Source organism: Leishmania major, chromosome 2, assembly GCF_000002725.2.
Source record: "Leishmania major strain Friedlin complete genome, chromosome 2".
Lineage (NCBI taxonomy): Eukaryota > Euglenozoa > Kinetoplastea > Trypanosomatida > Trypanosomatidae > Leishmania > Leishmania major.
In genome coordinates this window covers 316700-344670 of record NC_007244.2, presented here as the reverse complement: position 1 = coordinate 344670, position 27971 = coordinate 316700, and the positions used below count along the sequence as shown (strand labels likewise).

The 27971-nt window shown below is 64.1% G+C and overlaps 9 protein-coding genes across 9 annotated transcripts; all 9 read right to left on the bottom strand.

Annotated features, from left to right (window-relative positions):
- Window positions 1–1490: 1490 nt before the first annotated feature.
- LMJF_02_0700 (conserved hypothetical protein) lies at window positions 1491–4304 on the bottom strand (the record flags this gene model as incomplete). Its single annotated transcript, XM_003721627.1, has 1 exon — window positions 1491–4304. The coding sequence occupies one exon, from the start codon at window positions 4302–4304 to the stop codon at window positions 1491–1493; it is 2814 nt and encodes a 937-aa protein (XP_003721675.1).
- Window positions 4305–5015: 711 nt separating this feature from the next.
- LMJF_02_0690 (conserved hypothetical protein) lies at window positions 5016–6380 on the bottom strand (the record flags this gene model as incomplete). The annotated part of the gene is made up of 1 exon (XM_003721626.1): window positions 5016–6380. One exon carries the CDS (start codon window positions 6378–6380, stop codon window positions 5016–5018), a length of 1365 nt encoding a protein of 454 aa, XP_003721674.1.
- A 631-nt stretch (window positions 6381–7011) lies between these two features.
- Window positions 7012–8145, bottom strand: LMJF_02_0680 (conserved hypothetical protein; the record flags this gene model as incomplete). Its single annotated transcript, XM_003721625.1, has 1 exon — window positions 7012–8145. One exon carries the CDS (start codon window positions 8143–8145, stop codon window positions 7012–7014), a length of 1134 nt encoding a protein of 377 aa, XP_003721673.1.
- Window positions 8146–9986: 1841 nt separating this feature from the next.
- On the bottom strand, window positions 9987–10928 carry LMJF_02_0670 (putative mitochondrial carrier protein; the record flags this gene model as incomplete). Its single annotated transcript, XM_003721624.1, has 1 exon — window positions 9987–10928. The coding sequence occupies one exon, from the start codon at window positions 10926–10928 to the stop codon at window positions 9987–9989; it is 942 nt and encodes a 313-aa protein (XP_003721672.1).
- An 884-nt stretch (window positions 10929–11812) lies between these two features.
- On the bottom strand, window positions 11813–14605 carry LMJF_02_0660 (conserved hypothetical protein; the record flags this gene model as incomplete). The annotated part of the gene is made up of 1 exon (XM_003721623.1): window positions 11813–14605. The coding sequence occupies one exon, from the start codon at window positions 14603–14605 to the stop codon at window positions 11813–11815; it is 2793 nt and encodes a 930-aa protein (XP_003721671.1).
- Window positions 14606–15397: 792 nt separating this feature from the next.
- On the bottom strand, window positions 15398–16345 carry LMJF_02_0650 (conserved hypothetical protein; the record flags this gene model as incomplete). The annotated part of the gene is made up of 1 exon (XM_003721622.1): window positions 15398–16345. One exon carries the CDS (start codon window positions 16343–16345, stop codon window positions 15398–15400), a length of 948 nt encoding a protein of 315 aa, XP_003721670.1.
- A 539-nt stretch (window positions 16346–16884) lies between these two features.
- On the bottom strand, window positions 16885–21114 carry LMJF_02_0640 (hypothetical protein; the record flags this gene model as incomplete). The annotated part of the gene is made up of 1 exon (XM_003721621.1): window positions 16885–21114. One exon carries the CDS (start codon window positions 21112–21114, stop codon window positions 16885–16887), a length of 4230 nt encoding a protein of 1409 aa, XP_003721669.1.
- Window positions 21115–22608: 1494 nt separating this feature from the next.
- LMJF_02_0630 (gamma-glutamyl phosphate reductase-like protein) lies at window positions 22609–24588 on the bottom strand (the record flags this gene model as incomplete). The annotated part of the gene is made up of 1 exon (XM_003721620.1): window positions 22609–24588. One exon carries the CDS (start codon window positions 24586–24588, stop codon window positions 22609–22611), a length of 1980 nt encoding a protein of 659 aa, XP_003721668.1.
- A 1035-nt stretch (window positions 24589–25623) lies between these two features.
- On the bottom strand, window positions 25624–27318 carry LMJF_02_0620 (conserved hypothetical protein; the record flags this gene model as incomplete). The annotated part of the gene is made up of 1 exon (XM_003721619.1): window positions 25624–27318. One exon carries the CDS (start codon window positions 27316–27318, stop codon window positions 25624–25626), a length of 1695 nt encoding a protein of 564 aa, XP_003721667.1.
- Window positions 27319–27971: the final 653 nt, after the last annotated feature.

The following is a 27971-nucleotide window of genomic DNA, read 5'->3' as shown; positions in this document are numbered from 1 at the left end:
AGGCCGAAAAGAAGTGCCGTGCCGGGCAGATGTCGTTGGCGCCTGTAGATGCAGAGGGAGGGAGAGAGAGGACGGTGGGCCAGGTGCGTGTACCTTGATGCGTGTGTGAGCGCAAAGGCAAGAACCGCAACGGTCTGCGGATGTCCTGGCACGGCCGCCGACAGAGAGAGGGAGGGAGTCAGCGGGGAGAAAAGGGGTCAGAGAGGAGGGAGAGAGACGCGCCGGTAGCCACCGTGCATCTCTGCGCGCGCACGCGCGAACATGTGGGGGAGGGGGGGGGGGGCCATGGTGGGTCACAAGTGAGGAATCCGTGCGCGTGCGCCCATGAGCGCCATGCCGTCCCCCTCGCCCACGTAAGTGTCGCGCCGCGCAACGCTATGCCGTGCTTTCTCCTCCACAAGGAGGGCAACGCTGTCGAACTGCGCAAGAGAGACCCCGAGACAACGACAGACGCAGCATGTCGAGTTCTTCACAGAGAAGTTTGTGTTCCTCCGCGTGTGCTCATTTCTCTGCCATACAACACGAGTGAGCCACCTCTCTCGAGCCGTCGGCCCTGCCACGGGCACCCATCGCGAGGTGCGAAGCAGCGCTAGACACACGCGCTACACCACAATGAGCCCACGCATTCATCCGAGAACACGGCCCCTGCCTCAAACTCTACCCACACACCCGCTCCGCAGGTCGCCGTTTGGTGCCATCCCCCGCGCGGCGGCATGCACGCTCCCCGCACCACCAGTGGACACTGCGAGGGGCGGGAGTGGGACACGCTCGAGTCACGCCGCCGCCCTGCCTATGGCGTGGATGGCTCAAACGCGTGCACCGACTCAGGTGGCTTCGGCGCAATGCTATCCAGGGCCTGACCGCCGACACCCGTAGCGATACGTCGCTCGGGCCTCCCCACGTCGTCGGCACCTCACCCTGTCACCGCCAGAAGTGGTTCGGCATTGGCAGGGAGAGAGAGGGGGGCCGCTGGGCCGCGTGATGACGCGCACGGAGATGTGTGCGCCCCCTCCCCTCACCTCGTCACCCGGGGGCACAGGGCGTAGAGGACAAACAAACAAGAGCAACGGAAAGAGAGAGAGAGATGCGTGCGTGTGTGTGTGTGTGTGTGTGTGTGTGCAGTGGCGTACGTGTCGCGCACCGCACCGCCTCTCTCTCCTGCCGCCTTGGAGAAGCCGTGTGCAGCGACACCACGCATGAGGAACACAGCGAGCCGGACCATCGCGGCTCGCCGCCCCTTCTCACTCACGCCTGTGGTGCAACTGGCAATAATGGCGATGATGGCGCTGATGGGCGGAGGGGCATCGTCCACGGAGAGGGACACAGAAAAGGATACGTGTACATCATGTGTAGACCGTCAACAGCAGAATGACGCTGAGGTAAAAGGAAAGGGGACGGTCGCACTTTGCGTGAGAAGGGCCGTCGTACTCAGCGCGTTCACCGAGACTGCCGCTGTCACGTGTTCTGGGGGATTCCCCCAAGAGGAGGGTCTACTCCCTCATCGGGGGTGGCGCGAGGAGCAACGCTGACGTGGCAGCGGTGTTCATCGTGGCGCGCGGAGGTGCCACAAAGCCGCGGTATACGACGGGCTCAGCCGTCACGGATGGCGAGTCGGGGCGCGGCGTGGCGGACGTGGCGCCTGTCAAAGCGCCTGCTCTGGAGCGTCTCTCATCCTCCGCACGGCCCGCCGCGTACGTCTTGCCCATTTCCGCTAGCCGTTCTCGCAGTACGTCATGTCGAGCCTTGAACTGGTCCGTCTGCGACCTGAAGAACTCGAGGGCCTCCTGCATCTGCCGCATATGCTGGCCCTTCTTCACGAGGTTCTCTTGATAGGCAGTCAGCTGCTCCGCGATCTCCGGCCCGGGCTGGTGCGCGACGGTGGCCTTGGCTTTCATGTAGCGCTGCTCCACCGACTGGATAGCCGCCTCTTTCTCCTCTAGCTGATTCCGGCGCTGGACCAGGACCCGCTGCAGCTTCTGCACACGCTGCAGCAGCGCATACGTCTCCGGCTCAGCCGAGGCCACCTCGTGGTACGGGTGCACATTAACGGGGTGGTACGCGGCATCCAGCAGCGCCTGCACCCGCACCTTCTCCCGCTGCAGCTCACGCGTTGCGTTGTTCAGCAGTACGCGCAACTCTGGCAGGCGGGCGACGAACATACGCAGCTGCTCCAGCTGCTGCGCAAACTGCAACGTCTGGTACTGGAGGTGCTCCAGCTGTCGTGCCTGGTCGTTGTAGAGGCGCTCGTGGTGTTGAAGAAGAGACTGTTGCGTGCGGGCCTGCTCGTACAGCGCGTGCAGCTCCGTGGCGCGGTCCGTCACTTGGCGGTCGAGCCTGTCCTTCTCATGCACAACGTCATGGCAGCGGCGCTGCTGCCGGGCCGTCTCGTCCGCTGCGTCGCTGAGAACCGCGCGAAGCTGCTGTATCTCCTGCCCCAGCGCATCGGCGCACCGCTGCCTCGTGTGGGCCCGCCGCTGGTAGTCCGTCACGTGCGCCTCAAGCTCCTTTCGCTGCTGCCGCAGGAGCTGGATGTGTGCCACTTCGAGCTTCACATCCTTCCCCCGCTTCTGGATGGAGCTGCGCATCGACTGCACCTTCGCCAGCAGTAGTGAGAACCGATGCTGCTGCTCACTGAGGCCTTGCTTCAGCTGGTTGTAGTGCGAGGTGTACGTGTTCCGCTCCGCCACCATCGACTCGAGCAGCACCTGTTGCTGCTTGATGCGCGCCTCCACCTCGGTGAGACTCCCCTCGTAATGGGCCAGCTCCGCTTCTTTGTTCTCAATGCTGCTGAGGAGGTGCGCGCACGCAAAGGCCTGCTTCTTCGCTCTCGCCTCGCTAAACTCTGCCTCCTGCGTCACGACGTACAACTCCCGGTGGGTCTGCTGGATGTGCTCCTCGAATGACGTCAACACGCTCTCGAGCGCGCGTAGTTGCCCACGCTTCTCCGCGAGCCACGCAGCGTTGCGATGCTGCTCGGCCGCTTCGCCGGTGATTTGCTGCTGCAGAATGTTGACCTCCCCTCTGACAGACACTGCCGTCTGCGCGGCAGTGTGGGCTGCCCGCTTCGCAAGGGCGAGAGCGGCCTCCTCGCTCTTCAGCTGCGCCGCCACGTCGAGCTGCTTCTCTACCTGCTCCGATTTCTGCACCTCCGTAACCGCGTTGCGCCGCTGAAGAGCCTCGACAACCTTCTGCGCCTTGACGTAGCGCCTGTGCACGGAGGCGACTGCGGCCTGCTGCGCCTGCAGCTCCGCCGCCCTCTCGTACACGCGTCGCTGCCACAGATCATGCTCCTCGTTGCACTCCTGCAGAGCCGTGTTGACGTTTTGCAGCTGGCGGCAGACACCCTGGTACTCGTCGGTCAGTCGCGCCTCTTCCTGCCGGACGTCGCGCAGCTCCTGCCCGTTGCGCTCGTGGTCCTCGACGAGCGCTTCGAGGGTGTGCTGTTGAGAGGTGTAGTACGCGATACGGCGAGCGATCGTGTCGCGCACCGCCTGCAGCTCCTGCTCCTTCATAGACTTACTCTGCAGCACCCTCTGCACCTCCTCCTCACTCTGCACGATGGCCTCGCGTACCAGACGAAGCTCAGCGGCATTGCCGGAGTTGCTGCTCACCAGTGTGGCGATGCGCCGCTGCGTGGCGGCCATGTCAAGAGAGGTGCTGCGCAGCTGCTGCGTCAGCTGCTCCTCCTCCCGCTGCAGTGTTTCATGGAGGCGCCGTAGACTCTGTAAGGCCGCCTCCTGCTCTGGCATCTCGATCGGATCCTGTGCCTTTGCCTGCTGCACCGCGATCTCGCGCTTGAGCGTGGCGATCGTCTCCTTCAGCTGCGCCTCCTTCTCCCGCACCTCCGTCAACCTATGGGAGGTGCGCTCCGTCTCACTCTTGAGGTTGGCGATGGTGTCACGATCGCCCAGAGTCATCTCAGCAGCCGCAACCGCCTTCTCCGCGCAGGCATCGATGTCGCTCTGCAGGTCTGTGCACTTGCGCAGCAGCCGGCCCTCGCCCTCATGACTGCGCAGCAAGGAGCTGTGGAGGCCCTCGTACTCCGCGCGGAACTTGTCGAGGACGTCATCTCCCTCTAGCGTCATGAGCACCTCTTGATACTGCCGCTCGTACTCATGGAAGGTGTTGCACTCCGCCTCGATTGCTTGGAGCTCTGCGTTCTCGGCAGCCGTGAACAACGGGGTGTGCGGCTCTGCGGTAGCGGCGGTGGTATTCGCCGGCGCGCTGGCGCCTCTGTGAGTAGCAGAGCTCTGCACTACGGTGCCGCCCGCTCCACCGCCATCGAGTGGCGAAGAGACGCTCATTTACTGTGTTTCGGTTCTCTGTGTGGCGCGGGTGGTGGGAGCGGTGGGTTGACGGGGAGCGGCGTTCCCTCGGTGGGCGGCGCACGGAGGTGAAGCGAAGGGCTGCAGAAGCCGCATGCGCGGGGGGGGGGGGGGGGGGGGGAGCAGCGGCGAGAGAGAGAGAGAGAGAGAAGGGAGAGTGTGTGGCGGGATGCGTTTTGGCAGCGGGCAGCGGCGTCAGGAACATCGACGCAGAGACGGCGGCGGGCAATACGTGTGGAAACCCCCAACAGCGCGCGCGTGTGCTGCCCTTACTTCTTTGCGGCAAGCGCAGGAGCCGAAACCGGAAAGAGGACTTCGTGTCTGCCGAGACACACGACGAGGGACGCGGCGGGGCTGAAGCGATGCGCGCACGCCGGCATTGGAGTCGTGGAGAGAAGAGAGGGCGCGGCATGTGCTGTGTTGAGTTGGAGAGAGATGCCGCAGTGCCAAGACGTGGCACTCTGCATGTCGGTGCGATGCGGGCGCACACCGCGCAGCATGACGCTGTACATGGATGGGAGAAAATGCGTGAAACGGCGAGCGCCTCGCAGAGGAGGCGGCGGCCCCTCCCCACTGGGGCAAGTGCGCGCAGCCGGATGCTGCAACGACCACCACCATCACGAGCGCAGAGACAGAGACGCACTCCCTCCCCGTTGCCGCGCTGCTCGCACCGCCGCACGAATTTGAGACTCACTCGAGAGTAGTCGAGACGGACCGCAGCCAGTCCAGCACAACGCTCGCGTCCTTCTTAAGTGCATCAGAGGGCCACTCGCGCTCCTCGAGCAGCAGCGCCAGCTCTGCCTTCAGTGGGTTGTGCTCGCCAGGGTCAACAAGGCCCCTCTCCTGCGAGCAGAGGCGCAGCTCCTCCTGCAGGGCAGCACGACGCGCCATCTCAGCTTGCACACGCGCCTGGTATCGGGCGATGTCCGCCTGCAGGTGCATGACGGTCTCCTGTCCATCGCGAAGTCGAGTCTGGAACTCCTGCCAGTGTTGCTGTTGCTCGAGGAGCTGCGTGCGCGTGCTCACCGACACGTTGTTGAGCATGACCGCTTTCAAGAGCAGCTGCTCCCTCGAGCGGTGCGACCAGCTCAATGCAGTGCGGGCATGGTAGTCGAGCCGGGCCGCGGACGCCTTCATGTCCCGCATGTGCAGCGCAGAGCACCACCATGGCGCCGTCGACGTGCTCGGCGCAGCGGCCTCGGTGTCGTACATGACTTTGGCGGACTCCTTTATCTTCGCCATGCACACCGCTATGGCCGCCACTTCGTCCGCCAAGCAGCTGTCCGAAGTCAGCCGCGGCACCTCGCAGTCGACGCCGTAGTCCTCGACAGACTGGTCGTCGGAGAGACCTTCATCGGCCGCGGCGGCGCGAGCGCGCTGAATGCGAGCAGCTTCGGAGAGCACATCCGGGTCGGCCACGCGGCGCTGCTGCGCAGCCGTCGTCTCAGCCCGCAGTGGGGTGACGGACTCCGAGTCACCCGATGGGCGGGGGCGGGGAGCTGAGGCCAAGTGACCGCCCGCTTCGCGCTCCGCCTCGATGCGTCTCTTGGCGTGAAAGGCGAGGTCGTGTTGCAGCTGCTGCAGTGTCGACTGCATCTCGGTGGTCGCGACCTCCACCGACCGCACGGCAAGTGCCTGCTCGTGAAACGGGCGTGGAAGACCATAACTGTTGGTGGAGAGCGCAGCAACCCCGCTACTTCGAAGAACTAATCCACCAGTCGACGAGCTGCTAACACCATTCGCAGCGTGGTCGGAAGGCTCTGAGGTCGAGAGCGGCGGCCGCCGCGAGAGCAGCGTTGCCGAAAGAAGGCCTTCCGCACCCTCATTAGTGAAGCCATCCGCGAAATCCTCACCGAGCTGGGTGCTCTGCAGCGCCCTGGCATCCGCAGCTGAGAGACTGTCAAATAGATCGGTGAGCTGTGCGCTGCGTGTGGCCGCCTCCCGCCTCTTGCGCACAGGCAGAGGGTCTTTCTTGAGGGACGGCAGCACGGTTGCATCCTCCGCTCTCCCGGCAGCGGCGGGCGGCGCGTGTCGTTGACGCGTTAAACGCTGCATCGGACGCTCGCAAGTGAATGTCAGACGGCGCAGCCTGAGAACTCAGCTCGCCTCTGCGTCGCCACGCAACGCCACGAATCGAAACTGCCTGTGTGTGGGTGTGGCCACCACCCCCAAGTGAGCAACTCAGAGATGGGGGAGGCAGCGGCTACGAAAGCTTCGGCGACGCGCCCGAACAGCGGCAGCGGGACTGCGCCGAGGCAGCACCAGCGGTTACAGAGGAGCAGAGAGCGAGAGGCACGAAGAGCGATGGCGATGATGAAATACCACGAGGTGATCACAAGCGTGGGAAGCGGCGAGCCGGTCCGTCCACTCCATCACTCTATGCGTCCTCCACATGTGTGGCCGAAAACACCGCCGCAGATGGTGGCAACGCCGATGCACCTTCCGCCTCCCACTTGCCGGTGTTTCATTGGTTCAGCACACAAACACACACACACACGCACACCTCCGCCTGTGAGGAGGCGCTGCCTTCAGTGGGCAACACCACCGTACAGACGCGGTGGAGAGCACACAGAGAGAGAGAAAGAAGGACAGGACGTGAGACGATGTGCGGTGCGCGACAACCTTCGCATGTTTCGTTAGTCGTTATGTTCATCGCTTCACACAGCCTCCAGAGCGGGCGGCACGCCTACGCACCACGCACCACGCGCGCGGGTGCACAAGACGGAGAGAAGAGCGGCGACGGACGGCGTGCGGGCCGCACCGCTCCGTCCCCCTGGCGCGCATGGCAACCAAAACAACGGTACGGAGAAAGAGAGAGAGACGCCACGCCCACCACGCCGACGCTCGTCTGCCGCTCTACTGTGCGACGCACTCCTTTAAAAAAAAAAAAATCAACAATCAGCAGCAGCCGCATGAGTGACATTACACAGCTCTGCAGCCCCGTCACAGCGCGTTGGGCCTGCAGTGCCTGCTGAATGTTCCGCGACATGCCATACTTCCACTGCGCCTCGATCTCCTCGGCGTGAGCGGCACTGCTGTTGATGCTGCTGCCAGCTGCGGGTGTGGGGCGTCCGCCGGCCGCATGTTTTGCGACGGCGGACGCCTGCTGCTGCGCCTCACGGAGCTTCGCCCACGCAATCGTCAACGTTTTCGCGAGCCGCTCGCGCACCACAGGCAGCAGCGTCGCGCTCCAGCTCAGCCCCCAGAGGTACACACTCGCCTTGGCGGACCGTTCGACGAGTGCCGAGGTGCGCGGCACCTCCTGCTGAAGCAGGAAGCCGTCCTTGAACATCTGGTGCAGCACCTCGCGAACCTTGACGTACGTTGCGATGGACTGCTCCGCCAGCGTCCGCTCCTCAAGGAAGTGGTGCTGCAGCAGCAGCTTCATGATGCGCACACCGAGAACGCCGTAGCGACTGTGCACGACCCGCTCGCACACAGCCTCCTGCAGCAGGTGCACAGCAGTGACATGGTCTACCGCGTAGAAGTTGCTCTGGCTGTGCGGCTTCACCAAGAGCGCTCGCGTCGACGGCATCGTCGTGAAGCTCGGGGAGATGCCGGCGGCTGACGACATGGGCGCAGCGGCGTCGCACCTATAAAAGACGATGGGCTGGCACAAACGCTGCAGGCAGCGCTGCACCGCCTCCACAGAGCTGCTCGGCACGTTGTCAGTGCCCATCCGCGGCTCGCCGCTGCGATCGCGGCGCACAGCCTCAGTGTACCCTGAGGCTGGTGCTATACGGCGCCGCAGCGCGCGCACGAACGTGAGGCCAAGCCGTCCGTCTGCGTAGCGCTCGGCCACAGCCTGCGGTGTATCCATCCGCTCGACCTTTTGATGGCACTTCGAGAGTGAGCTGGTGCACGCTGTGTCCGACCTGCGGCGACGCCGTGCGTGCATTCGTGTCGAACACGGAGGAGGAGATGCGGGCGAGCGCCCGCGGGTCCGCCTCCGTGGGTTTATCAGCCCGCAATGGAGCTCCTCAGAGGCGGCGATATCCGTGCCCTCCCACACCTGCCGCAGCGCGTCCCATGTCCGCATCCGCGTCGTCTCCCGGCAGTGGGCGCGGGCGACTTCCATCAATCGGTTGAGAACCGCTTCGAGGCAGGCGCTGTGAGCGGTGCCCTCGAGGCGACGGATGTACTCCTCCGACGCCCGCACCCTCTCCCTCAGCACCATGATAATTGCGCCCATCTGCACCCACAATGTCCACGCGCGTAGCAGGACCTCCGTGTTCTCCCCGGTCTTCGAAGCTCATGAGGTACGATCCGTAGGTGATCTACTCCTTGATGATCTCCGCGGACGTGAGGCCGCGCGAGGCTCCGCTATACACGAGAAGCCCATGCACAGCTGCTTTTCTGTCGAAACTCAGCGGAAGCGAAGCCCCCTCTGCACCATGAAGGCCACAGCTGGATGCACAATACTTTTCTGTGTCTGGCACGTTGCCTTCAGCGTGAGAGAGAGGGAGATGGGGTGTAGTGGGGGCTCAGTGGAATGTGTGGTATAATGATGGACTTGCGCGTGCATCGTTTACAGGATGGTCTCCGCAGGGGCCGGTGCACACGCACCTGCTGGCCTCGGAAGCAGAGGAGGTAGGGAAGGGCAAGAGCGCGCGAGAGTTGGTCGTCCGCATCCCTTGCCCAAGGCATGTCTTCGCCAATGCATGTGGGCATGCACGCGTGCACGTGTATGGGTGTGTGTCAGAGAGAATGACGAAAGCTTTCAGTCCACTGCTCGGGTTACACTTCTTAAAGCGTCGGTGCACACGTGTGCGTGCGCGTGTGTGTCACTCAGATGTCTGTAAAAAGGGGAGAGGGAGGTGTACTCCGTGGCGTGATGGAGAGGGGTGATGGCAGAGGTAGAGGTGCAGGTCGCGTCGGTGCGCATCACTGAGCCTTATCAGCAATCGTCCTGCATGGCCGCTGCGTCGACACCTTCGCTAAACCACCCCGCCCCCTCATCGCCTCCCAACCGTCCAGTGTCGCCGTCAAGCGCAGACGAAGAAGAAAGCAAATGAGACCGAAACGGAAGAATGAACGAGTCCAATCAGGCAGACGCAGAGGCGATAGGGGAGAGGGAGGGAGGGGAGGGCAGCAATCGTAGCCTGCCGTCTTCTTTCCTCAGTGTGAGGATGCGTCTCCTCCGCTGCGTCGCCCGCCAACCCCTGCTTTCTCGTGTCGGCGCGAGACAGCGGCGGAGAGGGACCGCTGCATCTCTGCAGAGTCCTTGGCTGCCTCCCTCCCCCTGCCCATCGCCCATGCTCTGGTGACTGGCAGACGAGTTGTCATAGCAGCGTCACCCGTCCGGCAGAAATGGCGGCCAGTCCAACGCGATCTACGGAGGGCGGGGGAGGGTGAAGAGGTGTTCAAGCCGGAGCGCCTTCCGCCCCCTTGTGAATGACATCGGCACAACTCGATGGTCGCACCGCATCCATGTCCCCATTATGGGCGCGCACACGCACACACACGAACCGCGCTCCAGTTACCATTGCGTATTTGGACGTTTCTCTTGGCCGCCCGTGCTGTCTTTATTCTATGGTGGAAGGGGCAGAAGCCGCTGCACACAGCACTGCTCTCCTCGGCGTGAGGAGACGGTGGGACGGAGAAGGAAGAGAAGGATGCAGCCACGCACGCACGTCCATGCGTGCAAGGGGGGGGGCGTGCTCAGTGCTTCTTAGAGTCGTTCATCACCTTGAAGAAGAACTCGGTCATGGTGTACGCAAAAATCAGCTTCGGCGCCGAGGCGATGATCTTCGGCGTGAGGCCCTTGAAGAAGGACAGCATGCCCTCCTCCTTCAGCATCGCCGTCGCCATCGCCATACCGCTGCAACGCTCGGCGGCCGTCTGCTGCTGCACACGAGTCTTGACGACGTCCATCGGGTTAGAGATGGCGATGGCAACGCACGCGCCGACGGTGGAGGCGCACATGTTCTGGAAGAGAGTCGCATGGCGGTAGTCGCTGAGGCCGAAGATGTACCCCTTCGTGAAGGCCGTGCCACCAAATAGACAGAACGAGCCGGGGGCGTTGCGGCACATCGTCACCACGGTGCCCGCGTACATACCGCGGAAGCCCTCCTGGCGCAGAAGTGGCAGCAGACCGCTCCGCATGGCGGCTTCGTTCGTCTGGCTCAGCACCTTCAGCCGATCCAGCGGCAGCAGGAAGACCTCGCCAAGGCCGATGAGGCAGCCGGCCGTCGCGTCCTCCATAACCTTGTGCGCCTCGCCAAAGTACCGCTTGAAGCCGTCGCGGTAGTTGGAGCTGAGAAAGTCGCGCACGAGGGGCTGCCCGGCGAACTTGTACACGCGCTGGAAGACCTTGTACACGGTGGCGTACAGGGAGCCCGGGTAGAGGTACACCACCTTTCTAAGGAAGCCGGCGTCGGCGTGCTTCTTGAAGACGATTATGTTGAGGTTGGCGGCCGTCTCCCCTGTGGAGCCGCGCATGATGGAGCCCTTGTTTGCCATCAGCCGCTTCGCTATCGTGTCGAACGGGTGGAAGAAGCCAATCTCAAGGATACCGGCGGCCGTGGCGGCACCGGCGTGACTGCGCACAAATCGATCGACGAAGCTGCGCTCCGACGGGGCGGCGGCCGTCTTGGCGGACATCGCGGACACGGTTAGGATGTTGGAGAGCGCACTGAGAGAAGGCACCGCAGGGCAAATCTGGTGCACACGCGTGTGGCTGCAGTGGTGGTGGTGCTGAGTTGCTCGCGTAGGAAGGGTCGGGAAGGGGGAGGAGGGGGGGGGGGGCTGGAACTGGTGCGCAGGAGCGTGGAAAGAGTGGCGGAGAGGCGGGCAGCAGAACAGTGGAGATAGATAGATGCCTCGAAATGAGAGGAAGGTGATGCACTGTCGCGAGACGGGGGCTGGCAGGTTTGCGTACACATGTAGAGAGAGTCGTGCTTCGCAGCGAAGAGGGTAGGCACGTGCTGTGTATCTATTGGGGGGGGGGCAGTCACTTGTATGCACGATGAAGACGCTTGCCGAGTCGAGGGCACAGGTGTGCTTCCACCACTCTCTCCTCGCTGTTAGAGATACGACAACCGTGTGAACAGCCGCCGCTGCTTGCGCGCGTGCACTGCATGCCGTCATGGAGGGTCTCCGTCTGTGTATGCGTGGGTGCGCCGGTCGCACCGTCGCGGTGATGATGACTACCTGCAAGACCACAGTCGGTCTGCGCGCTTTAGCGGAGAGTGGCGTTAGTGCAGACCGCCTCCCAAGAAGCGTGGCCCATCACACGACCGTTCCTCGACGACCTCGTCGCTATCCCGCCCTCCCCTACTCTCCTCCGCACCGCTGCCGCACCTCTCCGTGAAGGGAGGCCGACGCGCCATCGCGCCACGGGTGGCCTCGCTCTTCTTCTCTCGCAAACTTCCTTCGTTACTTGCTAAACAGGAGCACGCTTTAATCGAAGACACACGCACACACGTACGCACGCACACTTATTGCTTACCGAAACATGCGCACAGGCTTAGTGTCAGCAGGCGCTGTCATTCCTTGCCTGCCTCCGCGGGCGAGGACGTGGTTGGCGCACCGCTTAGGCCCTTGCGCGACTTGGACTTGGCGCGTGCCTTTAAGGACTCCACAACGTTCATTGAGTGCTGCTGCTGCTGCAGCTGGCTCATGACGTTGTGGTAACGCTTCTCGCGCAGCGCGTCGGTTATGGCGTGCCGCTTCTCCTGCGCCCGCCGCTGCACAGTCGCCTCGGCCGTCAGGTGGCGTATGAGTCGCTTCTTGTCTTCGCGGATGTCGCGCTTCATGAGGCGGACTTCCGTCTTCGCAGCGTTCTCCTCGCGTTCTGCGAGGAGCGGGTCGAACTGGCGCAGGGGCCGCGGCCGGAACGTGCGCATCGCAAGTGGTGTACGATGCTCCTCGACGTGCTTGGCCATGTCCCTAACCTTCACCGTGAGAACCTCGTGGGCGAGACGCACGGGCACAGACGGCGTCCACGCCGACGCCGCTGACGACGACGGCGGCCGCAACAGCAGCGCGTCCAGGGCTAGAAACGGCCGAGCGCACATAACGGGGAAGGCCGGGGTGCTGCGGTGCAGGTCGCACACCTCCTCCAGCAGGCGGTACGCACACAGCAGAAGACGCTCTGGTGAGTGAGTGGTGTCGAACAGCCCCACCTGGTACGGGGGTCGTTGCGAGGTGGTGTCATCGCTCTCTGACAGCGTGGCAGCGGCCGCAGAGGAGACCAGCAGAGCCTGCTCGGTGCGCTCCAGCAAGGGCATCGGCAGCACTGTGCCCTGGTACCGCGCTGGTTCGAGTGCCACACGAGGTAGCTGCAGCGCCAGCACGTTGAGAGCTGCCACTACCACCTCCGCGCAGAACCGTCCAGACCCCGCCTTGAGGCAGTGCAGGAGAAGGGTGGCGAGGACCAGGTAGCTGTGCACTGCTTCGAGCGAGTCCAGCTTCATCTGCATCAGGGCTGAGCACAGGAACAAGAGGAACGGCGTCATCACGGCGTGGCGGTAATCGGAAGTCGGAAAGATCTTCGATATGGCGTAGAGGTACACGAGGAGGGACCGGCGCATGCCACCTCGACGGGTACCTCGCAGAAAGCTACGCTCCGCCTCGACGAGGACGAACCGAAACGCCTTCGTCACTTCCACGACGTGATGCGCAGCGTAGCGGTGCAGCTGCACGAGCAGCGCGTGCAGCCGCTGCGGTCGTGACGTCGCGTTCTCCGTCTCAGACGTCGCCACCTGCTCCAGCTGCTCGAAAAGGCGGTCGAGTGTGGCAGAGCCGCTGACACGTTCCACGGCTGCGTCCTCCTCATCCTCGCCCAGCTCCGACTCCGCCACAACCGCAGCTTCGTCACTGTCGACGTCGGCGTCGCTGTCGCCCTCGTAGGAAGACGGGATATCTACATTGTCTTCGTCTGCCCCGGCGTTCTCTGCATCGTCGTCCATGTGGAAGGCAATATCACCGCCCTGGGCGACCCACTCCCCTCGTGTCAGCTGTGTCTGATCGCGCTCCTGCAGGTGCAGCAATGGTACCTGCTCCCGATCCTCCTTCAACAGCGTCTGCTGTGCAGACTTGGCGGCCTCCTCCTCTTCCGTCAGCGTGCGATCAACAGCGTGCGCGCGGCGCGGGTCCATCTGAAAGGTGTGCATCATCAAGTCGAAGTCGTCACAGCTCGCCGGACGGCCACCGCCGCCGGGGATCACCATCGCACGCGCCTCGGCGATGTCAGCAGCAGCCTGCCGCGGCATCGATGGCGCCCCGACGCGAGCGCCCGCTGTGGAGGCGACCTCGTTTATGCCGTCCTCCGACGAGCACGCGGCGCCAGCTCGAACGCGGGCCAGCAACGCGCGATCTGCGGCGTCCAGAAACGACGGTGCCGCATCCCGCGCCGTGGCGCTCGCCGGTGCCGTCGGGTCAGCTGTCTGCGCAGAAGGCGCCGATCGATTTGTTGTGCTGCGAGCTGCATCCACCAGCGTGCGCACCTCGAAGGCACCGGAGGACTTTAGCGTGAGGCACTTCGCCTGGTGGTTGCGCCGGTACGAATCGAGCAGGGCGCGGACCTCCGGTGTGCCGGACTGGGCGAACGCCTCCTGCTCCTCCTTGGCTTTGTTGCGCTTCGGCAGAAGGTGGAGAAGGCTGTTGATCTCAGCATCAAGCTGCACGGTGGTCGCGTCACGCTCCGCACGCTCGCGCTGCAGCTGTGCGCGCTGGCCTTTGCTGTTCGAGATCATCTCACGAAAGCGCTCCGCCCGCGTCACTTTAGCTGGCGGGGCCGCCAAGCCGCCCTCCTCACGGTCCTCGGCAGCGAGGCCGGCCACGCCACGCCCCTCGCCCTCTCGCACCCGCCGCACACCCATGAGCAAGGATGGTGACGGCGCCGCTTCCGAGCCGGCACTGGTGGTCAGGTTGAAGCGGTCGATGCGGCGGGTGGTGCGCGTGGTGCGCGCCTGCATCTTTTCGAGCCCCATGGTGGCACTCCGAGTCGTGGTCGAGAAGGTCCCGCTTGCAGGGGCGCTGCGACTGCGTGCGAAGGGGTTGGGGGTGTCGCGCACCTCCATCTCCGATGCAGTGTAGCCGCCGGCGCCCCGCCCGTGGCCGCTTCGTGACAGGAGGCCATCCCCAACTGCGCAGCTCGTGCTCCCTGGCGCGTCCGCCTGCTGCTGCGCTCGCACTTGCTCCTCCTCACGCTGCCGCTCGAACTGGCTCTGCCTAAGCGTGAACTTGTTCGCCGAGGACCTGGCGAGTGCGGTCGACTGCTGCCTCTGATGGTGCTTCACCAGTTTCGCGTTGCTGGTAGCGCGAGAGCTGGTCATTTTTTTTTTATGCAGGAGACGGTGCGTTGGGTGGGCAGTGAAAGATGGGAAGGTGGCGAGTCGGTAGCAGGAGGAGCCTGCGTTAGAGGGATGCTGCTGTGGGAGAGGGTGTCCAACGACACAGCCCACACGCGTGTTGGTGCAGTAGCGTGGATGCTGCCAGGCGTGAGTCACCAGGAAACGGTCACAAGTGGGTGGGTGGGTTGCAGCACCGCGCGCTTATCTTGCACTCCCGGTAGAGAAGAGAATGGAAAGGGAAGGTGATGAGTGGCGCATCACAGCCGAGAAAAGAAATGGACGACAGACAGACAGAGCGGCGTCGACGGCAGCGGCCGGGACCGTGCGGGACCGCCCTCCGGCCATTCACGTGAAGATACCAACAAACAACAACGCAAGTGCGCCATTACCGCTTCCTCACGTATCAGTGCTTGCCGTCTGGAGGGGTGCAGCGGTTCCCCTCGCCCACCCTTCATGTTAGCTGGCATGCGCCAAGCGCACGCACACGGGACTCTCTCAGACTACGTGTATATGAAAATACGAAACAGAAAAGAGGTGGAACGCTGTGTCGGCGCGAAGCGAAGATGTGTGTGCGCCGACCTGTCTTCGCCTCGTCCTCCATCACCCAGCAGCACGGCCGCAACCGCGTGAGCGTGGGCCCCCATAGTGCCTTGTGTGTCCTCTCTAACGATTCCAATGTGAGCTCGCGTGAGTGGCGGAGTCGTGGCCGGTGTGCGTGGATTTCATCTCGGCATGAGCAGTTGTCGCCCTCTACCACCGCCGCCCTCTCCTTTCCTACGCTGCCTCGCCCTCTCGACTATACTGCATCACCATCGACTCCGCGCAGACCTTAAGGCGTCGCACGTGCGGCCCACATGCTAACAAGTCTGCCCGCACCACTGTCTTCTCCCCTCCGCCACTTGGCCGGTTGTGTGATGCAGCAGCTGCTCCCGGCGGAGCGCGGCCGCCCTCCGCAGCGAGAGAGGCAGCCTTGGCTTGGTTGCGCTCCGTGTAACACCGCACCACGTTCATCACCTCGGTCTCACACTTGAGGTCACGCGAAGGGACCAGGTAACGGTATCTTGTGTCTTCCATCCCCTGCAGCGTCCCGTGGATGTGCTTCTCCGAGAGCAGCAGCTTCGAACGCTCGTCGCGCACAGCGGGGGTGAGGGCATCCACTTCCTCGTCCGTCAACGCGCGCATGTCCACCGCAGGCAGCCCTTTCTTCCTCTTCAGCGGCGCTGCCTTCGGCTCCACGGCGTCCGGCGGCGGTGGCGGCGCGACTACGTCTGCCTCCGTCTGTGTACTACCAGTGGTCTGGGGCGGCACCGTTGTCCTTGGCTCGCCTGCATTCCCCTCTTCCGTCAGCATCCTCTTGACGACGATCGGCGACACCTGCGCGCCGCTACTCCACCACGTCCACGGCTTGTACCAGATGAACATGTGCACGGCCGCGTCGTCCTGCGGGCGGTTGATGACGAGGAGCTCGTGCATGCGATTCTGACGGTACGCCAGCATTGGAGCAGAGTCCTTCACGCCGAAGATTTTCTCCTCGGAGGCGGCGCCCATGTTGACCAGCAGCGTGCCGAGTGCCGTCAAGCGCTTCAGCTCCTCGGAGAACTCAGCCGTGCTTGCAGGTGCGTGCGAGTTGCCCGCGGTCGTAGAGCTGGGCTCAAGGTTGCTGTCATTGCCAGGCAAGGGCGACGTCTCCGTCGGTGGGCTTGAGGTAGCTGTGTTCGTCATATCCCCCCCACGAACTGGTGACCACGCGGTTCTATGCAGTCTGTCCGTGGGTGTGCTGTGGTGGGGAAGAGGAGGTGTGTGTGTGTGTGTGTGTGTGTGTGTGTGTGTGTATGTGTGTGTGTGTGTGTGTGTGCGAAGATGGCGTGCGGCGTCTCTCGTGGCACGCGGATGGTCTGTCCTGCAAGATGGCCCACAAGTGGAGGAGAGTGCGGCAGTGCGGGCGGGATAGTGAGGGAGGAGAGACGACATTATCGAGGCTCACGGCTGGCGCGGCGTTGCGTTGACTCTGAATGCCACGCGAGGGTCGCGGAAAGAACAGTGTGGTGAGGTGAGGACAGTGCGGCACCCATCGCCACCACTGCCGCAGATGCGCGCACGTCCCAGCACGCGAGTGAGCGAGGGAGTGACGCAGAGCTCGGGTGCGCGTCGTGGTCACAGAGAGAAAATGGAGAAGGCGGGAGAGGCGCAGCGTAGACACACCCGCAGGCTCTCATGAGGGGAGAGACATTGAGACGCACACACACAGACACGCACACACACTACAGCATAAACAGGCAGCGGCCGAAGGGGTCGAGGGCGCGCAGCTCCTCTTTGGTGGACGTCACACCAGAGTGGCGAAGTCGCAGCTCCATCAAGGAGAGCGGACGGCAGTAGCCCAAAGACTCTCGCCTCCCGCTGCTGCCGCCACTGCCAGGCAATGAGTTGGTCGGCGCCGCGAAGAGCGGCGCAATGTCGGTGACACGGCGGCAACAGTTAACATCCAGCGACAAGATCGAGCAGCGATGGTGCTGCCACCACTGCGCCTCCTCCTCCGACGCCGCCGATGCCAACGCAGACGCCTCACGAGAAGAGAAGGCCGCAACACTGAGATTGTCGATGGGAGTTCCGCACACGTCCAGGTGGCGCAGGGACGGCACGGCCGCGCAGCACCGCACGTCGGTGAGGTAGTGGCACCACGCGAGCGTGAGCGTCGTGAGAACAAATAGTCGGCGGCGTCGAAGCGACGGCTCCACAGTCGCACCATCGGCGTCGCTGCCCCGCGAAGAAAACGATACAGCAGGCGCTGCTTTTCTCCGCCGTGCCGGAAGCGCCCTCGGGCGCAGGCTGTCGCCCTCCATCTCGAGCCGCATCACCGGAACGTCGGCATCCCCGCTCCTGCAGCCCTCCAGCAGCACGTTCACAAAGTCCAGGAGGGAGGCGCTGTCGACGGCCGTCCCGGTGACGTCAAGTGACACCAGTTGAGGGAAGAGGGCGAAGGCGGCAATGCAACGCACCTCCACGCAGTAGGAGAGACACACGTGCGTGACGGTATTCACGGCGCCGACGGAGAAGTCGAACTCTAAAGAGTGCGGCGGCCCACCAGCGGTGGCAGCAGCGCGGTCCACGGAGATCTCACGAGAAGTGGAGCTCGCGTCTCGCGGTACCGCCGCTCCCGTTTGGGTATCCCTTCTCCAAGCGGTGAGAAGCGCTGCCTCGTCCGGCAGTGGCACCAGTCTCAGCGCCTCGCCGTCATCGACGGTGGCACCAGCCGGGTGGGCAGTCTGCCACGACTGCGTGCACAGGAGAGTCTTCGTGCGGCTGAAGAAGCCCACGAATCCACGATCAAACAGTGCTGTATTGCCCACGTCAAGTCTACGCAGTCGTGGAAGGTGCGCGACGCAGCTGATGTACAGTAACGACATGCAGTGACAGAGACTTAGCTCCTCGACCTGTGAGGGGACGAGAGGGGCGGGAGAGGCGGTGCAGGCTTGCAGCGACGCCACAATCTCGCCAAGATGCGGATGCCGCCGCGCCGTCAGCTTCTCCACCACAGTCGGGTATACGAAGCGCAGCAGCGCTGCGTCATTGAGCGGTGTGTAGCTCAAATCCACGCATCGCAGCGAGGTCACGTAGGCGAGGGGGCTGATGGCCCACAGTCGTGTGCAGTGACTCAAAGAGAGAGAGTCGAGGCTGCGGCTGTGCTGAAGGCCGTCCACGTGCTCTACACCGGAATGGTCGGCCACCAAGCGGGTGAGCTGCGGCAGCATGCCGAGAGGGCCGAGGTGGTGCACGCGAACGCAGCCAACGAGACTGAGCTCCCTCAGCGACGAGGCGACCGGCAGGCACCGTCCTGTGAAGTGGCCGCTCTCCGCCTCCGCCGTTGGGAACCCGGCCAAGGCGCGCAGCGTGTCATCGTCGGCGTCGGTGTGATCAAGGAGGAGCACCACCAGCGACGTGAAATGCCCGCTCAAGTCGCGAAGACGCCGCGCGAGGTAGCCAACGCTGGCCCCGCGAATCAGGGCGGCCTGCGACAGGTTTAGTCGGACCAAAGGAGCCATGAAGCGCTCGTCGCCCCCCTCATCCTCTTCCGCCGTAGAAGCGGTGGGCGGCATGAGTGCTCGATACTGCTGTAGTTGGCGGACGCCGTCCGCCTCCACACAACGCAGCCGGGGGAGTCGCCAGAGAGGGTAAAGCTCCGTCACGTGCTCGCAGCGTGTGAGTACCACCTCCTCCAGCAGGTGGCACCCCGCAAGGTCCGCGACTTGGCGCACACCGCTGGCGCGCAGGTCCAGGCGACGCAACCGTGGGAGTGCAGCGAGGGCATCGACGCAAGTGAGGCTGCGACAGGCAGTCAGTCGCACCTCTTCCAGACAAGCGAGTGGAGACAACTTCGCAGGGCATACCGCTGGGTTGCTTTCTTTGCACGGTGTGTCCCACCTACCGTACACGAGAGCGCGCAGCTCGTCATCTGTGACGCTGGTGCTGGTCATATCCACAGTGCGCAGCGACACGCAGCAGCGCCCCACCGAGGCCAGCGTGCGCGGAGCGAGGCCGGTGACGCCGTGGAGGAGCAGCTCCTCGACGCACGTGCTGAGGACGTCTGTTTGCCCTGGCGACAGCGAGGACGCCTCCGCCAAAACGTCGCGGCCGTGATTCATGCTCAAGAAGCGCAGTCGACGTAGCCGGCACAGGGCAGACGCGAGGCTGCTGGCGTCGCTGTCATCACTGGCGGGCAGTCGATCGCGGCCTGCGAGCAAATCCGGCTCGGCGTCCCGCAGGTACGGCGCGTCAAGAGCGACGAGGGTGCCGAGAAGTGCCGCGCCGCCACCGGGGTCGCCACGCTCGCCACTCCTGCCACCCAGCAGCCGCTTCAGCGCGCCAACAGAAGACTCGATGTGGAGACCGCGCAAGGGCAGAGTGGAGGAGATGGCGTCCTCCAGCTTCACCGAGGCACTGCGCCGCGCGAGCTCCGCTCGTGAGACGATCGTTGGCTGCACATACTTGGGCAACCACCCGCTGAGCGACACCCCGCAAAGAAACGTCTGCGTGGCGCTGCCGCAGTCTTCGTCGGGCAGCGCGTCGCTGGTGCCACGCGCCGTCGCCTCGAGCCAGTCCAGCCACGGCCGCGTCGCGTCTATACAGTGGGCGTAGAGAGGCAAAGGAGCGCCGTGCAACGCCGACGACGGCCGTACACCGCGACGCAGCCACCAACCACAAGGAGGAGGAAGGGCAACGCACACGCCCTCGATGACAGCGGAAGCACCGCCACGCGGCTCTGGTGCAGCGGCAACAGCGCTGGTGTCGCTCGAGGCAGTGGTGGCGGGGCTGGTGGCTGCAGCGGGCAGCGATGGGTGGTGAGTGGTGGAGAGAGAGAAGCAGGTGCGGGCTTGAGGGGTCGCTTGAGAACCCGGAGAGCCACTCATGCGTGGCGCTACCGTCGCCGCTGCTGTAGATACGGACAGAGGTTGCTGCTCCAGCAGCGCCTCCTCTTCCAGCGCCATCGCCTCCCAGTCGTCATCTTTCACCTCTTCTTCCATGTGAGCACTGCCCTGCTCCGCCGACGAGTCGCTGTCGTCCGCCTTGGCGGCGCCAGCGTCAGCGTCGATATTGAGAGCGGTGACGCCGCCGGAGGAGCCCTTCACATGCTGCGACGAAACTGCGGGTGCCGGCATCGGTTGCGGTTCGTGACGCACCGCCCACTGGGCTTCCGCTGTGTGGATGCAGGCAGTCGCTTTCATCGCAGCGCCATGCGTCACTGATGCCGGCACGTGACTGAACAGCCCCCTCACCAGGCGCGCACGCTGGCGCACTGGAGTAGCGTGAGAGAGGCACTGGCACGGCAGCCACAGGGTAAGCAGCCGCACATGGCCGAGCCGCATCCCAATTGGCATGCGGAACACGTGCTCTGTGTACGCCTCTAGGGCGTACAGGGGGGCCGTTGGGTCCACGACTGGGATGCCGCGCACGGCGGCCGCGTCGTAGAGCGGCTCTGACTCCATCGCGTCGACCGGCTCGGGATACGTCGGAAGTGGAGCCACCAGCGACCGCACTGTCCTCTGCGCTGCCGTGGCGTGCGGTGAGCTTGAAAGCACCGAAGACAACGACGTCAGAGGAACGCCGCCGCTGAGGATGTTGGCACCGCCCGCCGAGGCGGGGTCTGCGAAGGCAATCGGATTGCGGAGGCGACGCAGCCCAATGCGCACATACGAGGCCGGCTGTGCTGCTGGGCCGCGCGTGTTGTGCGGCGGCTCGTGCGCGGCCGGTGCGTGAAGGTCGCCGACGTATTCGGTGCGCCACATCTCGCACCACAGTCGTATGTACGGATGCGCGAAGGCGAGAGCGAGCGGGGGCCGCTCTACAAACCAGTCCTCCGTCAGCAGAACATCGCGCACGAGTCGCAGCCCTGCCTCGGTGCGGTGGTCGTCAGCACTGCCAGCAGGTGTGCTGTGCACACCGTTGGGGCACGCACAGGCGAAGCTGTTATCCTCCTCGCTGCGCTGATGTGACATGGTCGTGCAAAATGGCGTGCTTTACGAGAGCACACGTGGTGGTGGTGGTGGTGGTGGTGGTGCCACCTGGATATGAGGAGAGGGCGCGCAATGCAGAAAGGGAGACACGGAGGGGGACGTGCACGTGAAGAGTCGTCAGTGTTCGAAACCCACACGCACACGCACGCGTGCCACATGCGTCACGTCTTCCCCAACCCGTAGAGCACCTCTATGGTGTGTTCTTCGCTGTGGTGGTCCGACCCCTCCAGTGGATGGATGCCACGTGGAGCAAGGCCGCACGTCGATGCGTGAGCGTGCGTGTGCGTGTCGACGGAGGACGGGAAGAAGCGAGTCATGCGAAAGACGCGTGCGTGTGCGCGCAGCGGGTCAGCGGCGGAGAGGTGCGGCGGAAGATGTCACAGAAAGCGATGCAGCGCGTCTTCACAGCTTGGGCCTACCGCGACGGACATCGAGCGTGAGACAAGACCTGCAGGCAAGTCATCAGGCACGCACAGCGTGCCTTGCGTCAGAAGCTCTACCGCCTCACGGGGCACCGCTGCGTCATGCACGCTGCAAGAGGAACACCTTCACAGTGCTGCCAAGAAGAAGGTGCCGAGCGTGAGGGGATGTGGCGAGCGCCGGCGACAGCAATGGCGCTGTCGCCCGCACCCGTGTGCACGGACGCTCGACAGGGCACACAACAGGGAAGAAAACGGCCCATCGCATCGAGAAAGGTTTGTGGTAAAGGCGGGCGACACCGCCGCAGCGCTCGCCGGTGTGCCGCTCGGCCCTCGCGCCTGTGCGCCGCGACTGGTGCACTGCGGCACCCAAGACAAGACGTGGAGGCAACGACTTCGCCGCTAACAGGCACGCTCGCCCTTCAGGGCGACGAGGCGGGGGCGCCAAAGGCAGCAGCCTCCCCCTCCCCTCCAGCCTCCGTGAGGCGCGCGGTGGGTGATGACACGCACCCGCGACGAGAGGGAGGAAGTTCACGAGAAGGCGGCGCTCGCTCTTCGCTCGGCCCATGATCTCTGAGGGTGGGGAGGGGGGCAGCGAGAAATAAGTGTATGAACGGAGGCAGCACTTCAAAACGAGAAGAGACAAGCACAGCCAAGGCACTCCGCAGCAGGGAGACGCGACAGTCGTCATCGATGAAGGGGATATATGCGCACCACCCGCGCGCGCGCGCAGCAGCAGCGACGCTGACAGACGCTGCTGTGCGATCCGAAATACGGCAGACGAGTGGCGCTGAGACCCGGAAGGGAGGGGCAGCGTCCATCCCCCGACACTTGAGGGAAGCAATACTCGAGTATGGAGACGAATCCGCAGGAGTGCGAGCGACACATATCGATAGCAGCGCACGTGCTGTCCATCCCACACAGACACACAGACACACAGACACACAGACACACACACGCACGCCCTTTTCACCTCGGAACGCCAATGAGCGGCATGTCTGTGGAAGCGGTGTCAAGACGCCCACCACTCTCTCTCTCTCTCTCCCTTGCGGTGACCTCAGCGCAGCGCGCCGTGGTGAGCGCTGAGACTTCGAGCAACAAGTTTGCGCGTCGTCATCATCTCCACTGTCAGTGGACCGCGGCAGTGAGTCTTCGAGGTGGAGATGGCGAAGTCGACGCCGCAGCCGAGCGGTACGCCGCTGGAGAGGCGCGTGGAGGCGTTCACGAGGGCGACAGCGGTGTCGACATGCCGGCAGTACGTAGCGCACACCTCCAGGTCTGTGGCCACGATGCAGTCGCTCTGCTTGGAGCCGAAGGACTCAATGAAGAAGAGCGCCTGAGCGAGCGAGTCCACTGTCTTGAGGCACAGCGTGCGTGCAGCGTCACGCAGCCCATACTGAGAGAGACCCTGATACTCTTCCTCACTCGCGAGCTCCAAGACGCAATCCGGCACGCGCTCTTGAGCGGTGACATCGCCCAGCAGCACGGCACCTTCAGCAGCGAGGGCCAGCACAAGCTCCGTGTAGCGCGGAAAGTCGCTGTGGACGATGACGGTTGTCACGGCGTTGGCGGCGCCCAGCTTCTGAAACTTGGAGTTGAGGATCACCTCCAGTGCCACCTCGAAGGAGGCGCTCTGGTCCACGTAGACGCTGCTGAACTGCCCCGTCGCGCGCATCAGCGGGATAGTGGAGTAACGAGAAGCGAACTGGTACAGCTTTGGTGGTCCGCACACGACAGCGAGATCCACGCAGTCGGACAGCTGTAGCCACTCGCTCGTGCTGCGGTGGGCCGCGTCGTAGCTCTCCACGCACACCACTGCGCTCGGCGACAGGCCGGCGGTCGTCAGTGCGCGCCGCACTGATGACATGAGGGCCATATTAGTGTTATAGAGCGACACCCCACCATCCAAGAGGACGGTGTTGCCGGCAAAGAGCCCCATCGCAACCGTGTCGATGCTGATGCGTGGGCGGAATCGTGAGAGGATGCCAACCATGCCCAGCGGCACAGAGAGCTCATAGACCTCGAGTCGGTCCGTTCGCCGTGTGCAGCGACCACAACCAGCGTGCGACCCTGCCGCCGAGGGCGGCGGCGGTGAGTTGTGGCCAGGAGCCGCACCCAAGGAGCCCTGTTCGCGTAGCGAATTCGCCGCTGCTCCGCTGTCCCCCTCAGCGGAGTCGTGCAACCAGCAAGAGGGCGGGATGGCGATGGGGTCAGGCTGGCAGAGCAGGTATTCAATGGTCGTGTGCAGCTTGTCGAGGCGCAGAGGTGATATAAGGAAGTGGTTGTCAGGGGTGATGAGAAGATGCCCGCCTCCACCACCGGCCTCTGTGCGGGTGGCATGGCCTGACACAGCGGTCGGCACCAGCTGCAGCGATGCCGACGACGCCCTGGCAGCCCACCGCGACGGCGAGACAGGGGCTGCGGTGCCAGAGGTGCTCGTCGCTCGCGACCCTGCTGCAGTCTCGCCAAGAGCAGGGCCAGCACCTGCTGGACTGGCTGCTGCGCGACCACCGGCGGCAGCACCGCCCGCGCCGTTTGGGTCCGGACTTCCAACCGGGGACGCGCCCGCCACGTAATCGAGCGAACTCTGACGACGTGGTGAGCTCGCACCAGAGCCTTCAGCGGCATTCGGCGCGGGCGTGGCGGTCGCAGGGTTCTCCGCTGCCACCGAGATACCCTGTGCGTCACCTACGCGATGCCCCGGGCGACCGAGAAAGGGCGGATACCCAGCGGGCCCCCCATGAAGCGAGGAGGATGGCTGCAGACTCGTCGCTGCGCTCGTGCTCGGCAGCGTGGGCGGTATCGTCACGGATGGCGTGCCTCGCTGCTGCTGCTGCCTCCCGAAGAGATCGCAGTCGCGCCGGTTCGCATGGATAATGTGCTCGCTGTTGCGGTGCAGCTCCTCGCTGAGGGCGACCAGGAAAGAGCGCCGCTGCGCAAAGGACGAGGTCGCCATGATGGACCGTGACTCCACGGCGGCTTGGATGTCGTGCAGAATGTTCTGCGCTGACCGACGGGAGGCGGACAGCCGAAGCATCGCACAGGCTCAACGCCGACACGCGCGCTAGGGGAGCGGAGATGGACCGCAGACGCGGAGAGGTCAGCAGCCAACGACGAAGGTGGGGGGAAGGGGGGGGGGGGGCGACGAGGGCCAGAAACGAGGTGGCGGTGGGCGGGAAGCAAAACAGATAAAGCACAGGCGTGTATGGAAGCGAAGGGCACCCCGCTGCGATGGGGAAGTGTATGCCTCAGTTGAGAAACCGCGGGATTCGGTGGCGGCTGCAGGAGAACGGTCAGGAGGAAGGGAGATGAACGACGTGGATAAAGGGGCGCATGCAAGATGATGGCAGCACGGTAGCAGCGCGGTGCTGCCCTGCACGAAGTGGTCGGTGCGCGGTGCTGCGGCAGCGGCGGCAGGAGCGTTACGCAAAAAAACACGTCCACAGCGCTACGCAGCGCAAGAACACGAAGAAAATAGCCAACGTGGTGCCGAACGCGTCGGCGTCCCTTCATCGCATCAAGCCTTCACTGCACAGAGGTGATGAGGTGCGGGTGACACGCGCATTGACGTGCCTGCGGCCGCTTTAGCTGGGTGTTGCCCGTAGGTGCGGGAAGTGGCAAGGCGACACGTGCTCATGGCTTCTCAGGCAGCGTGTGACCCCCGCGTGAGTAGTGAGGTGTTGCACAGAGAAAAAGAGGCGGAGGGAGGGATGGATAGCACGTGAAGGGAGGGGCACGGCGAGGGGCACCGAGCCCTCCCCCGCCCTCTCTCTCGCTTGTGCCCCTCGACATCAATACACCGGCGATAACACACACACACACAACGTGAAGAGCACGGCCGGCACGCCGCCGCTCATCCGGTCTGCTTCTCTCTCTGTGTATATGTCACTGCTACTTTGGGGTTCGCACCACAGTCCCATACGTTCAGCTGATGAACGAGCCGCAACACACGTGAGCTCGCACGCACACCGTGCGTTAGACGGCGGAGGTGACGCGCTCAAGACACGCTTTATTGGTTACTCCGGGTGGTTCGTGCGATGCGCGACGTGGCGGTCTGCTGTCACACCTGCGGCTACCCCGTCGCCACCGTCCACACGTCGATACGCCTTTCGTAGAAGGAGACGGTGGCCACCACGGCAGCCGACCTGTCCACCGCCGTCTCTGCGCCATGGGAGTCGATCCGGTCGAGCGGCCGCAGCACCGCTGCATCGTACACCAGGGTGTTGTCTGTCAACGTAGGAATGAGCGGGGCGCCAGGCACCGCCTCTGAGTCGCTCTCCGCAGCCTCGTTGTAGAAGTACGTGAGGGGCACGTCTGCGTTACCGAACACCTCCTCCGCAGAGGCTCGCACGTCGTACGGCAGCAGTGCAACCCCGCGCTGCATCAGCGGCAGCACAAGAACGTTAGAGGTGTTTGCCCACCCGTTGGCGAGAGACTGCATCGTGCACGGCCGCTTAGCCCCTCTGCGGCAGCAGCCAGTCCTCGCACTGGCCAGCAGCAGTGACAGGTTCAGGTTGCCGCCGTCACCCGCCGCGGCCCCGAAGTTGTCCGACACAGCAGCCCCGGAGTCCCATAGCGGGAGGAGGCAGCGGGACGTACGCCACACGCCTCCGCCAAGCCCGCCGCGCTGCGCCACAGGACGCCGCACGCTGCGCACGTCGACGAGCGAGATGGACTCGTCGTACGAGCCCACCAGTAGATACGGTGTGGCGTGGGCAGCCGACAAGCCGTCGAGAGTATCCAGCACAGGTGTAATGGAAACCACGCCGGCACCGAAGCGTGAGCGGCTAACGGCGCGGCTGGGGTTGGTGCGCATATCATACAGCTTGCAGTAACCATCGTCACCGCCAGACGCGAGCAACGCACTTGTGCTGGCCCTGGCGGGCATGTGAACAGCCTCTGCTTCACCGTCAATGTGTTCGTGGTCACTGCAGCCTCCATTGGAAGGAAGAGAAGCCGAGGCAGCGGGCCACCATCCGCCAGTAGGCAGCATCGCCGTGCACCACGCATCGTACTCGTGCCCCTCCAGCTCCTGCGTCACGCACCGTTCTGCGAGCGAGTACAGATAAACGGACCCCGTGTGGGCGGAGCACAAGAGGTGTGGAGTGGGACAGTGAAGCGCCGTGCAGCTGGTCAGCATCTCCGCGTGAAGGTCACGCAGCGGGTCCACTACGGGGCTGAGCGTGAAGGGGTCGAGGACTCGCACACTGCCATCCGTGCACGCCAGCATGATGCACAGCGCCGCGTCGGCGGCAGACAACAGGGCTGCAGTGCTAAAGAATGATGAGGGCACCAACACAGCATCGAAGACACCGGGCAGCGCCGCCGTGCGGCGCTGCACATGGAGAGAAGCCTCATCTGCCGCCTCCCCGTCCTCGGAGGCAACGCATTGATAGAGCGCACATTCGCCGACGTGCCTCGGGCCTGCAGCCTCGTCCCCGTCACTGACCTCTGTCGGAGCGGGGGCAGTAGCCGACGAAGAGGCAGCCTTCAGTTCGTACGAAGCAGCAAGGAAGCGGAGCGCCGGTCTCTGGACTTTATCACCGTCTGGAGCAGCAGAGGGCTGAGCCGACAAGCCGCCGGGCTCGCTCGAGGGTGAGCAGGGGGCGGCTAGCAAGCAGTTGCAGGTGCAGGTGGTGTCCACGGAGGCGACTCGGTTGAGCTCCAACGTCACAGTGCTAAGGCCGCGGACTTGTGCGGCCATCGCCACTGTACAGCCGCTCTCCGACATGCAGCTCGTCTCACAGTGCGTGCGGTCTCTCCCCATGTGAGAAAGGAAAGGGAGGCGCGTGACGAGCTCGAGGGAGTCCGCCGCTGAGTATCGGCCCCGACGACGTCCTCTGTGCTCCGCACTCTCTCCTCACGCCAAGCCGCCCATACGACCACCCAAAAAAAGTGAAGGGAGAGGGGAGGGGGGCGAAAGGCCGTCCAGCAGCGGTGAAATCGACGAGCCGCACCGCGCGTAGACGCAGAAGAGAGCAAGGTAGTCAGGAAGGGAGAGTAGAGGGAGGCATAGGCGAGGCGATGGTAGCGGAGAGGTGCGACGACTGCGCTGAGCGGCTCACGCAGGCACGGCACGCGATAAAATGAGGACGGCGAGGCCACACCAAAGCAGCGATGAGTGACGGCATTCCATGAAGACGTCGCTCTGCAAGCGCGCACGTGCAGTGCGAGCAGAGATCGCCCACAACCGTCAGGGCGGATGCGCAGCACGGGAAAACCAGTGTGTCGGCAGGGGCGCCGTCACATACACATACGCGCATGCTTGCACGCACAGTGGCAGGCTTCCTGTTCAGAAAGAGTCCTGCAAAGCCGACAGAGCCACTGCGCTCGCATCCAGGGGTCACCATCGGTGCACCCTCTGTCTGCATGTGCCGGCTCCACGCTGCCTACATTGATTTTCTCTGGGTTGAAGTATTG